Raw genomic sequence first — 14,485 nt, forward strand, 5'->3', positions numbered from 1 at the left:
CCCCCACCCCCTCACCCCCTCACCCCTCCTCACCTCATCAGGTGGATTTTTCACCTTCTGCATGTATCTTCGAACCACATCCTCGGGATTCTTACCTGCAGGGACACAGCGGGGTGGGTTTGAGGGTACCCAGAGTCTGTCCCTGAAGGCTTGGCTCAGAACTGGGTCAGCGGTCAGAGGGCAGGGGTCAGGGTAGAAAGGGTTGGTCAGGGTCAGAGGTCAGGGGTTGCTGGAGGTTAGCTGTAACAAGAGCCGGTGAAAGATGGGGCCAGGGCAAGGAGAGTTGAGATCAGGCAATAGAGGTGAGGTCGTAAATGCTAAGAATAAGTTGGAGACCAGAGGTCACACAGTTGTGGTCAAGGCTTAGTGGGGTTCATCTCGTGTGAGGCAGGGGGCGGAGGGCGTACTCTTTTTAAGGTGCTTCTTCTTGGTCTTGCGGCACACCCCGGGCACGCCGGGCACGGGCTTCACGTCGCTCTTGCTCACTGGCGGCGGGTGCAGGATGGGCTTGGGGGCCCGCGTCAGGCACACGGGCAGCCCGGCCGCGCACAGCAGTATCCCGGTCATCCCTGCGGGTCGGGGGGCGCGGTTAGAGGGCGGGGCGCCATCCCCGCCCAGACCCCCGACCATTGGCCCTGGGAATCCCGGGGGCCTCCTGTGGGTGGGAGGGTTGCACTCTCGGGCCACACCCACTCAGCCCCTTGAAGGCCCCTGAAGGGCCTTCTGCGGGCCACGCCCACCCCGTGTCCTGGGCCCACTGGAAGGGGCGTTTCCTCCGGGCCACGCCCACCGGCCTATCTCGGGGGCGGGGTCATCGGGTGACAGGCGGGCTGCCTCCTAGTGGGCCCCGCCCTTCTTTCCCTCCCCGGGCCAGACCTCACCTGCCAGGGCCGGATGGACCGGCCCAGTACCATTCAAGTTCTTCACCGGGAGCGCGGGGACCCTGCGGGGAGAAGAGGAGACGCCGCTGCTGGACTCTAGCCCCCGACGCCACGTCAGGGGACCTAGCTTGCCTTCTGTCTCTGGCTCCTGGGCACACACCCTGGCCTCTTTGTACCTCTCTCTGCCAACTGCAGTGACCTCCAGGAAACTCTCTTTCTACTCTGACATCCTATTATGGGGTGGGGGTGGCCAGGACCTCGGCCCAGGTTCCAGTGGGATGCACCCTTAAGACTTTAGTGCAGACCCCTCCTTACCCTACAGCCAGCTCCTCCCTCGAGAGGGCGCTTTGGCTCTGAGGGCTCCTTTCATTGGCCGCTGTGCCTGAAACCCAACTACTAGTGTTGTAACTATTTTAGCATCTCTCAAAGCTTGTTAGATGTAGCATTATTAATCTCCATAAAATGTTCCAGGAAAGAAGGATTCAGGAATCAAGTAAGTTAGGAACACGTCACTGTCTCCCTCTCTGAAATTCACAACATATCTGAGCATATTAAAGGCTCTGACAAGCCCTGCATAAGAACATATCATTAACAATGATAAATTCAGGTTTTCAAAAGCATTTGGTGATGATTTTTTTTTTTCTCTTCTGGAAATTTACTGATGTCAGTTTCCGTGACAAGGTACTATCCTCTCTTCAAATGAAGAGCCCCTAGGAAAAGGTATCCTGACTCTCCTCTTCTCCTGGCCCTCAAAAGAGCTTTGGCTTTTGGAGTCAGTCAGAGCTGCTTTCATATCTCAGTGCAACCACTAATGAGTTGGGTGACACACAGCACATCAATCTCATCTCTTGTAAGGGGTGGACTGTAAAACGGGGATAATATGGTACCTTTTTTTTTTTTTTTTTGACTGCTGTGAGGATTCCGTGAAATTATATGTGTCAAGGGCCAAGCACAGTTCCTGGTACCTAACAGATACTAAAAGCACAGCCATCGGTATCATCACTGTCAGCTGTGCAATCCTGGCCGAGTAATTTCACCTGTCTGCTTCTCAGGCACTAAGTCCCGGTGTAACTTCTCTCCATCTTAGAGAGGAAACCACAAAACTGCTGTAGTGACAACCTTGAACACATCATTTAACTTCTTGATCCTCAGTTACCTTATCTGTAACACAGGCATATTAACATCTCACTTATAGAGTCACTGGGAGGACTCAAGGAGAGCTTGCAGTGATGTGTACGGTGTGTCTGCCTGAGTCCTCCTGGCTTCAGCACTTGTTTATGCAGGGAAACTGGTGTCTTGCTGTTGATGGGCATGGAACCCTGGCTGGATACGTTCTGATGAAGAGGGGTGTTCTGAAATCCAGGGGGCAGCCTGAAGGCCTTGGGGGATGTGCCATGAGAGGGAGCAGGAAGGGCTGGGAGCAGTGACAGCTGGAGAAGGAGCTGCAGCAGCCGCCTTGGCTCTTGACATGCCTGTTCAGGTCACAGCCTGTCCAATGCTGTCTGGTCACCTGTCCTTGGCATGCACAGTTGGCACCAGAAAGCATCTTCAAGCAAATGGTGCCCTTGGCAGGCTTGGGTACTGTTGCAGTGGGTGCAGACACACAGACATATACACCCAGGGCACACACCATCCACACAGATCCACAGATCCAGATATACACACAGACGTGGAGAAGATCACACAGACTTATCATACCTCCCGGGACACATTACACACACATGTTTAAGTACACAGACACACACACACACAACCCAGGACGTATACCACAGATACATGCACACACACAGACACACATATCAGGGAGCCTCCCTCCCCATCCGTCTACTTGCGGAATGCACTGCACACACCACGGAATGCACACCCTGCACACATACATGGACACACACAGGCACACTTCAGGGCACACCCCCCACGAACATACATGGATTAAGATACACACACACTCACATATTCCAGGGAACACCTCCCCGCACCTACAGAGACTCGTGCACACATGGGGACACACAAATACACACAGAAGCACACACAGCTCTCCCCTGGAAGGACACTCCATGGACAAGAAAGGGTGGCTCATGTAGACCAGTACTGCACCTGCCACTGCCGCCCCTCTCCCCAGCTGCACGGAGCTGGGTAAAGTGGGCAGCAAACCCAGAGTTTGGCGCGCTCAGCCCTCACATGCACCTGGTGCGCTGCAGCCTGCAGAACGGCCTGCCATCCACACACAGACACACGATTCCGCACTGCCTGTGGGGAAGTACTCATGCGTACTGATTCACATCATGCATGGGGGCACAGGAGGACACGCTGACTCACTGCATGCGAGGACACATGCGCACATGCTCTGACCCACACCTCCCGACACTGACACACAGACACTCAGCCTGGGAGGCCCACACTCGTACACACGCAGATGCACAATCACACATGCACACAGGTACAGCGCACACGCCCCCACTCAGTGGCTGCTCAGCTATACTGGCTAGTATCATGTGGCCAGGACTCCCATCCCAGACCCCTCTGAGGGCTGTGGAGAGGTCTGGAGCAGACATCTGGATTGAGCCCCTTGAGGAGGTGTGACGTGACTGAAGTCAATGAACACAGCTCCCGAGGGAGGCAGGATGGGATGGCAGGTACCCTGGGTCCCCCAGGACCTGGTCAGTGGAGGTGGGAAGAAAGCACTGTGCCTCAGTTTCCCCATCTGTAATGGGGATAGAGTCCTGTGAAGGTTAAGTGTGTTAAAATATGTAAAGCTCATCATTTGGCACCGGGATAAGAGTGAAGGTGTCTTGATTTTCTTGTCGGGCACTCTGCGGCGGGGTGCCCATGAAAAGGGGTGCTGAGTATTCATTTGACCCTTTTCAGGGTCTGTCATAATCCTCCAGGACCTTCCTGAGGTGGGCAGCTCTCACCACTCTAACTTCCTCCCTCCCCATACTTTTATAGGAATGCATAGAGGTATTTCCCTCAAGCTTCTCCTCTTCCCTGCCCATTCTTCAAGCACCTCTAGTGCAGACACACCAGTGAAGTCTAGGTCTCTCTCACACCTCTTTCTTCCTTTCTGTCTCACAAGAAGAAAATATCTCTTTTTTTTCTCCAGAGCTACCTATAAAATGGGTGGAAAGAAAAATATTTAGCATGCATACCACCACTGGTTGGTCTCCTACCTGTGGCAGACATCACTAATCCATCACAGCACTCTCTCAAGCTTAGCAGAGTCCTCAGTACAGCTCTCCAGGCAGCCTCTATAAATCAGTAAAGCCAGTTTGCTACCCCAGGTCTATATAATGCCCAAAGTCTGGCCCAGTGGGTAGCCCTGCTCTTGCTGAATGTTTGGCCTAGGAGTTAGATAGAGGGTACTCCAGGAAAGGAAGGATTTAGATCTCAGCTGCCCTGAAATTTCTGGAGCCCCTTAAACACCACATAGCCCTAGATTACAAAAGTCAGTCTTGCTCCTGGGAAGAGCACTGTGCATGGGGTGTCACGGTGGGGCTGTTATTTATTTACCCATCAGTGAGCTTGGGGGACAGTCCCGAGGTAGTCACCAGCCTCTCTCTATCTGCAGGCCTCCTGCGAGAACCCAGGGTAGCAGAGTTCCCACGAACCCTGAGCGTGGGAGCCGCCCGGCCCCCTTTTGATGTGGGACATGCTGTTTCCTCCGAGTCAGTGAGAACATCCTCCTGCCTGGACAAGCGACCGCTGCTCCCGGAAGGGGAGCCAGCCTTCACCCCTAGCTCTGCCTTTTTGTGGGCCCAGCCTGGCACAGGACCTGAGGAGTCCCTCAGGCCCTCCCCAAAACCTGCTCTGACCAGAAGGCAGGCCTGGGCCCCACTACCATGCAAGCCTCTGTGCCTTTCCCAGCCCTGAATCAGATCCCGTCTGTCCTCTGCTCTCACTCCCCCTGCAGCTCCCACTTTGCTCATGGTAATACCTGGCCTCCTGATCTGGCCCCCACCTACCCTCTGAACCTCATTTCCGGTGTGTTCACCCCTCTCCCACCCCACTCGAGCCACCCTGGTCTCTCTGCTCTTTCTCAAGCATGCCAGGCACATTCCCACCCCAGGGCCTTTGCACTTTCTGACCCTTTCTCGAGGTGCTCTTCCCAGATATCCTCATGGCGCACTTCCTCACTTAGCAGAGGTCTCTGCCCAAATGTCAGCTTATCTGAGACACCTTCCCAACCACTTTATTTAGTTATTTATTTATAGACAAGATCTTGCTCTGTTGCCCTGGCTAGAGTGCAATGGCTTAACCATTGCTTACTGCAGTCTTGAACTCCTGGGCTCAAGCGATCTTTCCACCTCAGCCTCTTGAGTAGCTGGGACTACTGGCACACACCACCACACTCAGCTTAAACAACAACAACAACAACAAACCTTTTGTGGAGACAGGGCCTCACTATGTTGCCCAGGCTGGTATGGACTTGAACTCCTGGGCTCAAGTAGTCCTCCCTCCTCGACCTCCCAAAGTGCTGTGTTTACAGGCATAAGCCACTGTGCCTGGCCCCAACCACTTTAATTAATTAATTAATTAATTAATTTGAGATGGAGTCTCGCTCTGTCTCCCAGGCTGGAGTGCAGTGGCACGATCTTGGCTCACTGCAAGCTCCACCTCCCAGGTTCATGCCATTCTCCTGCCTCAGCCTCCCGAGTAGCTGGGACTACAGGCACCCGCCACCATGCCCGGCTAATTTTTTTTTGTATTTTTAGTAGAGACGGGGTTTCACAGTGTTAGCCAGGATGGTCTCGATCTCCTGACCTCGTGATCCGCCTGCCTCGGCCTCCCAAAGTGCTGGGATTACAGGTGTGAGCCACCGCGCCTGGCCCAACCACTTTATTTTTAAAAAGCCCATCTTTGTCCTTACCTTACTTAGTTTTTTTTTTTTTTTTTTCATAGCACTACTCACAACCTGACATTATAAAGTCTTTTTTTTTTTTAAATTTATTATACTTTATGTTCTAGGGTACATGTTTGTTACATATGTATACATGTGCCATGTTGGTGTGCTGCACCCATTAACTCATCATTTATGTTAGGTATATCTCCTAATGCTATCCCTTTTTAAGCATGACCAGGCCCTGTGTGATCTGGTCCACCCCTGCCTCTTCTGCCAAAGTTAGAGCAGGAATGTCAAATATATGAGTGCATACCACTACTGTCCTCCTAGCACCCACGACAGGCATTACTAATCAATTCCGGCATGCCTTACCACTAAGCCAAGATGCAACTTCAGAATCCTCCTCAACACAGTGCTTCAGGAAGTCACTGCCACTGGAGCAGAGATGGCACATGTGATGAACTCTATTTGTCATTTATTTTGCAGATGATGGGACTGAAGCCCAGGAAGGGAAGTGACTTCACTAAGGTCACGCAGCTGGTCGGTGGTACAGCTTGCACCAGGTCCTGGAGTTTCCGAGTCAGGGGCCAGGAATGACCCCACCAGGTTGGTCTGTGGAGCCATCTGGAGTTGAGCCAGCCTTGAAAGCCCTCTGTGCTCTACAGGTGGGCTGAAGTCTTTGACCTGGATCCTGGAACTGGCTCAGGCCTGGGCAGGGTAGATCAGGGCTGTCTAAGTGGATCCATCGGTCTGCTTTGGTCACCTCTCTCTGTCCCAGGACCCCGGAATGCAGGAGACCACACTGACAACTGACCCTCCCTTTAGGGCAGCCAAGTCCTCTCCCTCCAAAGTCTGGTCTCCTTATCTCTCCCCTCCCACCCCCAGCAGGCCTAGACTTGTTACTTTCTCTAATGATAGTTTCCAGGCCCCCCACTGGCCTTGGCCCCCTTCAGGATACCTCACACTTATCCAGCAGCCCCCAAAGAGCCCCAGGAGGCTCATGACCCAGTCATTTGGGTCCAAGTGGGTGAGGAAGGGGCAGAAGTGAGGATGTTACATTATGGGGAGAAGGGAGTTGAACAGTGCTTTGGGGACCCCCCAGCCTCCCCTTTTCTCCTTTCTACGGGTGTGAGCCTGTCACCTTTCCCCACTTTTAGGGCTGTCTCTGCCTTGTAGCTGCTTCTACCCTCCTCCCCCCACAGTCCTGGGGAACACAGCCTGGGGCCAAGTCCCCGTCGCCACCCCCACTGCAGAGACTTGAAGGACGTCACCGCAAGCCCAGTACCCATGGAGTCCTCCTCAGCCTCTGTCTGGGGTCCTCACTTCCCCTTTCCTTACCCCAGCACCTCTGTCTTCCTAGACAAACCTCTGAGCTTCTCTGGGCTTCAGTGTCCCCTCTGTGAAATGGGACCCCTTACCTCTGTCCCTGACCATCTTCTAGAGATTAAAGAAAGTAAAATTCCCCTAGGGAGACTTTTTGAGGGGTGAGTGGTATTGGAGGCTCAGATTCATCTAGAGGTATGGGGCTGTGGGGTCACGCTTTTCCACCCTCCTGGTCCTCCAGCCTGCCCAGCTCTCTGTGGGGGAAGGAACGTGGAGGAGATGGTTGGGGGCAGGGAGGATGGGTCAGGTAGGGGAGGGGAGGGCAGGACCAGCTGTTCCCACGGCCCCGGGGCAGCCACGTGCAGACAGGAGTGTGTGTGGTTTGGTCTCCCAGGGAGCAGGGCAGGAAGTGCTTTAGGTGGGGGGAGTGTTTGGTTTGACCTTGCGGCAGCGGTGAGGCGGGGTGACAGTCACTGCACACCAGTGGCTAGTGGGGCAGGAAAGTGGGGGAGGGTGGGCAGCCAGGGGCCTGGTGGGGTCCTTGACTTCACAGCGTACCTGTCAGTACTTTAACATTTTCAGACCCCTGAAATGTAATACTTATGGAAGATCTGGAGAAAGAAAATGTGGATTCTTTTAAACAAAAGCATAAAATCACTGCAAGAAATTTAAAGAAAAAAGAAAACACAAAAAGGAAGGAAAACCCTAAAGCACACCCACCACAACAAAGTCCCTTTGCCCCTGGGCTCCTGCTTTAGCCCTGCTGCGGTCTATGCTCAACATTCAGAGTGAGCCGGTTAAAACAGTCACACCCGTCTCTCCCAACGCACAGCCCTGCTGGTTCCCTTCTCATGAAGAGCAAAAGCCGAAGTCCCCACCGCAACCTTCCAGGCCCTATGTGTGACTTGGCGCCTTTTCCTCTCTGACTTCTTTCCCACCGATTGCCCTGAGCCTCTCCAACCACACCAGCCTTCTCAGACACCCCAGGCCCACTCTGCCTCAGCGCCTTTGCACACACTGTTCTGCTATCTGGAATGCTGGAATGCTCTTCCCCCACTTCTTTTGCGTTTTTTTTGTTTTGTTTTTTGAGACAGGGTTTTGCTCTGCCTCTCAGGCTGGAGAGCAGTGGCGCAGTCTTGGCTCATTGCAACCTTGACCTCCTGGGCTCAAGCGATCCTCCCACCTCAGCCTCCTGTGTAGCTGGGACGACAGGTGAGCACCACCACACCCAGCTAATTTTTTGGCTAATTTTTAAAAAATGTGTAAAGATGGAGTCTCACTATGTTGTCCAGGCTGGTCTCAAATTCTGAGCTCAAGTGATCCTCCCACCTTAGCCTCCCAAAATGCTGGGATTACAGGTGTGAGTCACTGTGCCTGGACCATGCCTTGCTTTTTAACTTCCTTCCATCTTTGCTCAAGAAGGTATTATGTTCTCCATGAGGCCTTTCCTTCTCATCACTCCCTACATCCTTTCTCTCCTATACTTTTCCTCTGTAGCAGTTACTACTTTCTACCATATTCTACGATTCATGTATTCTGTTTTGTGTTTGTCTCCTGCTAGAATGTGAGCTCCAAGAGAGGAAGGATTGTCTGTATAGTTCACTGCTGTGTCCCCAGGGCCCCAAACAGTGCCTGGCACACAGAAATTATTCAATAAATATGAATGAATTAATTAAAAAACAGATGAACATATGCTATAAAGAAACAGCAAACTACAGAAAAGATGGGAGACAAAAGGTTAATGCTCTTAATGCAAGAAGAACACTTGCAAATTAATAAGGAAGCAATAAACAGCTCCAGAGAAGGATAAGCCAAAGAAATACACAAGTAATTGGCAAAAGAAGGAAACACTCATGGCCAGTAAACAGGAAAAAGTTCTCAGGCTCAACTAAGAACCAAAGATATGGAAACGTAAATGACATCTCTTTAGCAATGATCTGCTTGGCAATGTTGTACAAATCTGATAGAGATGGGAGGGACAAGGGTGGATTTAAATGGGTGCAGGCCTGGCTGGGCACTGTGGCTCACGCCTGAAATCCCAGCACTTTGGGAGGCTAAGGTGGGTGGATTGCTTGAGGTCAGGAGTTGGAGACCAACCTGGCAAACATGATGAAACCCCATCTCTACAAAAAATGTAAAAAATTAGCCAGGTTGGTGGCACGCGCCTGTAGTCCCAGATACTCAGGAGGCTGAGGTAGGAGTATTGCTTGAGCCTGGGAGACAGAGGTTGCAATGAGTGGAGATCTCGCCACTGCACTCCAGCCTAGACAACAGAGTGAGACTCCATAAAAAAAAAAAAAAAGGGTGCGGGCCTGAGAAATCCAAGCCTGATATCTGGCTTCATGATGGACTATGTGGGCCTGTGTTGCCAGTCCCATTTCACAGGTGCAAAAACTGAAGCCCAGAGAGGCAGATGAGCTTAAGCAGGGTCACACAGGAATCAGGGCGGGGCTTCTGGGACCACGATCCAAAACAGCACAGGCTGGCTGGAGACAGGGCATCCCCAATACGCGAGTCAGCTTGGGTTTCTGAATCTGAGTCCTAATTGTGTTACCTTGTACAAATATCTTAGTCTTTTGGAGCCTCAGTTTCCTCATTTGAAAAATGGGGATTATAGAACCTGCCACATTGAGTATCTGTGAGAATTAAGAGAGACATGCCTGTAAACGGCCAGGCACAGTGGCTCATGCCAGTAATCCCAGTGCTTTGGGAGGCCAAGGCAAGAGGATCGCTTGAGCCTAGGAATTTGAGACCAGCCTGGGCGACATAGTGAGACGCCCATCTCTACAAAAATTAAAAATTAGCCAGGCATGGTGGTGCATGCCTTTAGTCTCAGCTACTTAGGAGGCTGAGGCGGGAAGACTGCTTGAGCCCAGGAGGTTGAGGTTGCGGTGAGCTATAATTGCGCCACTGCACTCCAGCCTGGGTGACAGAGTCAGACCCTGTCTCATACACACAAAAAAAGGCATGAAATTGAGAGCCGGGGACATAGGGAGCGCTCGATAAATGGAAACAGGCCCGCAGCTATCCCTGTCCTCCCACCCACCACGTGGGGTGGAAACTCTGAGTGTGGTTCCTCTGCTCCACAGCTGTGTTCCAACACACTGGACACTGACCCCTCAGGGGACAGGGCGGATCTTCCCCACCCCCGCAGGTCCCCCAGGCCCAGGCTGTCAGCTGGCTCCCCGCCCTGTCTGTTACAGGGGCAAGTGGAAAAAACCCTGGCCAGGTGGATGCTCTGCCCCTACTGGCTATGTGACCCTAGACGAGTCAATCCCCCTCTCTGGGTCTCCTTCCCTGTTATCCATCCAGGGCTGAGATGAGGATGGAGGTGAGAATGACATTGGAGATCTCTGCAGAATTCACAACTCCCTTACATGCTGATCCTTGCTGAGTCTGCCTGTGTGAGAGGTGGTGGTTTTAGCTCTGACAGATGGGGAAACTGAGGCTAGAGAAGCCAAGCCTCAAGTGGGTCCAAGGTCACCCAACCTGTAAAGGGCTCTGGATCTGTCTGGGTCAAGGAGGGAAGAGAAGGAGGGTGGACAGAAGGAAGCCAGGGAAGGGAAGAGATTGACTGAGAGGAAGAGGTGGAAGACAGAGACAGAGAGAGACACAGAGCTACAAAGAGATATGGAAAGACTGAAAGAGACCAAGACACACAGAGATATTGTTTGGTGCAAAAGAAATGGCGGTTTTTGCCATTAAAATGATTGCCAAATTACAGGAGAATGGCGTGAACCCGAGAGGCGGAGCTTGCAGTGAGCTGAGATCCGGCCACTGCACTCCAGCCTGGGCGACAGAGCGAGACTCCGTCTCAAAAAAAAAAAAAAATTATTGCCAAATTGGCTGGGTGCAGTGGCTCATGCCTGTAATCCCAGCACTTTGGGAGGCCGAGGTGGCTGGATCACTTGAGGTCAAGAGTTCGAGACCAGCCTAGCCAACATGGCAAAACTCCGTCTCTACTAAAAATACAAAAATTATCCGGGTGTGGTGGCAGCTGTCTGTAATCTCCACTACCTGGGAGGCTGAGGCAGGAGAATCACTTGAACCTGGGAGGTGGAGGTTGCAGTGAGCTGAGATTGCACCATTGCACTCCAACCTGGGTAACAGAGCAAGACTCTGTCTCGAAAAAAAAAAAAAATTGGCAAATTATAAAAGAAGAGACACACAGAGATGTTGTTATGGGCTGAACCGTGTCCCACAGAAGTCATGTGTTGAAACCCTAAGCCTCAGGACTGCAGAATGTGACTGTATTCAGAGACGGGATCTTTAAAGGGGTAATTAAGTTAAAATGAGGTCACTAGGGTGGGCCCTAATCCAGTAGGACTGGTGTCCTTCTAAGAAGAGAAGATTAAGACACAGCCAGGTCCAGAGGGAAGACCACATGAGGACACAGGTAGAAGATGCCATCTACAAGCCCAGGAGAGAGGCCTCACAAACAACCAACCCTGCGACACCGTGATCTCGGACTTCTAGTCTCAAGAATGTGAAAGAGAATACATTTCTGTGGTTTAAGCTGTTACCTTGTTACTGCTGCCCTAGGAAACTAACACAGACTTAAAATCATAGAGACAGGCCAGGTGCTGTGGCTCACGCCTGTAATTACCAGCACTTTTGGAGGCTGAGGCGGGCGGATGCTTGAGGCCAGGAGTTCGAGACCAGCCTGGGCAACATAGTGAGATTCCCGTCCCTACAAAAAAATTTTAAAAATTAGCTGGGTGTGATGGTGTGTGCCTGTGGTCCCACCTACTTGGGAGGCTGAGTTGGGAGGATTTCTTGAACCCAGGATTTTGAGGCTGCAGGGAGCTATGATTGTGTCACTGCACCCTAGCCTGAGCAACACAGTGAGGCTCTGTCTCTAAAAACAAAAAACAAAGACATAGAAACAAAGAGACCAGGGTGGGGAGGGCTGGGAGGTGGTTTGGGGACGAGGGTGACAGTGTCTGCCCGGCTCCTCAGAGACCCCCCACCTCCATCCCTTTCCCCTCACAGGCTGCACTTGGACCTCAGCTACCTCAGCAATGGAAAGCTTTAGGCAGGAGAAGCCAGGGTCTGCCACCCCCATCTTCCTTCCTCCTACTCGCCTTCCCCAGCAACAGGCTCCACGGGTCTTGAGAGCCAGAGGGATTTTTCCGGGGGGGTTTCTTGGAGATGGAGGGTTGGGGACTTTGAGCTAGGCTTGTCTGCCTGGAGAGGGTCAGTTAGAGGGGCTGGAATGAGGCTGGGCAGAATCTGTGTGGGTGGGGAGGGATGAGGGAGTTCTTGCAACGTTTCCCCCACCCCACATCTCCTGTTTTCCAGGCCAATGTCTGGGCTTAGGGAGGGTCAGAAATAGTCCCCAAAGGGAGGGGCAGGAGAAATGATGTCGGCTGTGGGGGAGGGGCATGTGGCTGGAGACAACAGAGCTCTGGCAGGTCAGAGGAGGACATGTTTAACGATCTGCACCCCCACAGATAAAACTGTTTTCACTACAGCCCTCTAGAGCTCAAGCACACTCTATAGCTCCCCACCGATGGCAGCACCAAGCCCAGGCTTCCCTGAGGCCACCCAACCTGGCCCTGTACCCCATTTGGGAAAAAAATCTCAGCCCCCACTGTTCCAGAAGGGAGCCTCTATCCCCCGGTGGTCTCCAGAACCTTCTGGATTCATTCTTACCTCTGCCCCTTTGCACCTGCAATGCCCTGCCTGGGGTGCCCTTCCCCTTCTTGCTGGCGCCTCACACTCTAGTCCTTCCCACACCTCTAGCCCTTCCCTGAACACACCACGCCCTTCGAGCCCCCTTGAAGTTGTTCATGCTGTTCCCTCTGCCTGGGTCAGCTGTTCTCCGCATCTGGCCACCTCCTCAGAGGGATTTTCCCTGAACTCCCACACCGCCCTGTCCCACTACCTCCCCAGCACTTCTGTCTCATCCAGAGATGGTCTTCATTTACTCTTTGCTTGCTGTAGGTCTGTCTCCCCATCTGTCTGTGGGCCCTTGGGGGACACAGGCCTTATCTGTCTTGTTCAGCTCTGTGAATACACACCCACAGCACATACTTGGAGAATTAACACTGGGCCATGAAAACTGAGTAATTTTCAGCCTCCTCTAGAACAGTAGCTTTCAAATCTCTTTTTAAAAATTTTTTTTGAGACGGAGTCTCACTCTGTCACCCAGGCTGGAGTGCAGTGGCATGATCTCGGCTCATTGCAACCTCCACCTCCTAGGTTCACGCAATCCTCCCACCTCAGCCTCCTGAGTAGCTGGGATTGCAGGCGTGCACAACCATGCCTGGCTAATTTTTGTATCTTTAGTAGAGATGGGGTTTCACCATGTTGGCCATGCTGGTCTCGAACTCCTGGCCTCAAGTGATCCACCCACCTTCGCCTCCCAAAGTGAGCCACTACATCCACCTCAAATATTTCATCAGTGACTGAGAAATTCATTTCACCTCGCAACCTATTCAACGTATGCAGAAATGATGCAAAATATTCAGGGAGCACTTTTTTTTTTTAATGGAAACAGCGTCTTGCTTTGTCTCTCATGCTGCAGCGCAGTGGTGTGATCATAGGCCACTGCAGCCTTGACCTACAGGGCTCAAGTGATCCTCTCACCCCAGCCTTCCGAGTAACTGGGACTACAAGCACACCTCCCTGCCTGGCTAATTTTTTGTTACTGTTGTAGAGATGGGGTTTTGCTATGTTGCCCAGGCTGGTCTTGAACTCCTGGACTCAAGTGATCTGCCCACCTCGGTCTCCCAAAGTGCTGGGATTACAGGCATGAGGCACTGTTCCCAGACTACATGTAACAATTCTTATTTTTACTATGCATTACACATGCCAATGTATTCTAATTCCATTCCATTCCATTCCATTCCATTCCATTCCATTCCATTCCATTCCATTCCATTTCTTTCTGTTCCAAGAAAATTCTGGCTACGACCTTCTGATTTCTAGTCTTCTTGCGGGTTACAAGAAATTGACCCAGAGAGAAGGTTCTCAAATTCTTACCGCAGAGGTCCCTGGAATTGTCCTGGTTCTGTCCCCTCCCACACTCTCTCTGGCTTGCCATTCTAGGACCCATTCTTCTTGTCATTTTGGGACCTCCAACCCCTCTTTCTGTAAGGCAGCCAGAGCCCATCTGCTGTCTTTATAGGGCCATAACTGATACTTCAGCCCCCTGAGATCTCCCTGAGATCTCGGTGAGTCTATCTGCAGTTTTGGACAAGGCTTCCCCAAGGGGTCTTCTTTGACCCCCTCAAGTCTCCTCTCTGTTGGCACTGGGCCTGCCCTAGGCTGAGGTCACACGGGACACACCTCTGTGTGTCCCCATGGCACTCTCTTCCGAGAGGAATGACCAGGAGGTAAAGGGGAAGGGAAGGGTGAGGCAGGCAGGTGGTAGTGGCTGGCTGTGATGCGTCCCTGGAAAATTACAGCTTCCCCGCCCTCCATGCCAACCCTCCTCCTG

The 14,485-nt window shown here is 52.2% G+C and overlaps 1 protein-coding gene across 1 annotated transcript in view; it reads right to left on the reverse strand.

Annotated features, from left to right (window-relative positions):
* The window catches only part of DTX1 (deltex E3 ubiquitin ligase 1), a 42,904-nt gene that overhangs the window by 4,202 nt on the left and 24,217 nt on the right, over positions 1–14,485 (reverse strand). Inside the window, 3 exon segments of the mRNA XM_017889533.1 lie at positions 34–95; positions 408–569; positions 882–943. Of these exon segments, the coding sequence (XP_017745022.1) occupies positions 34–95; positions 408–569; positions 882–943 (286 nt within the window).

This window comes from Rhinopithecus bieti, unplaced genomic scaffold, assembly GCF_001698545.2.
Source record: "Rhinopithecus bieti isolate Rb0 unplaced genomic scaffold, ASM169854v2 scaffold_19610, whole genome shotgun sequence".
Classification (NCBI taxonomy): domain Eukaryota; kingdom Metazoa; phylum Chordata; class Mammalia; order Primates; family Cercopithecidae; genus Rhinopithecus; species Rhinopithecus bieti.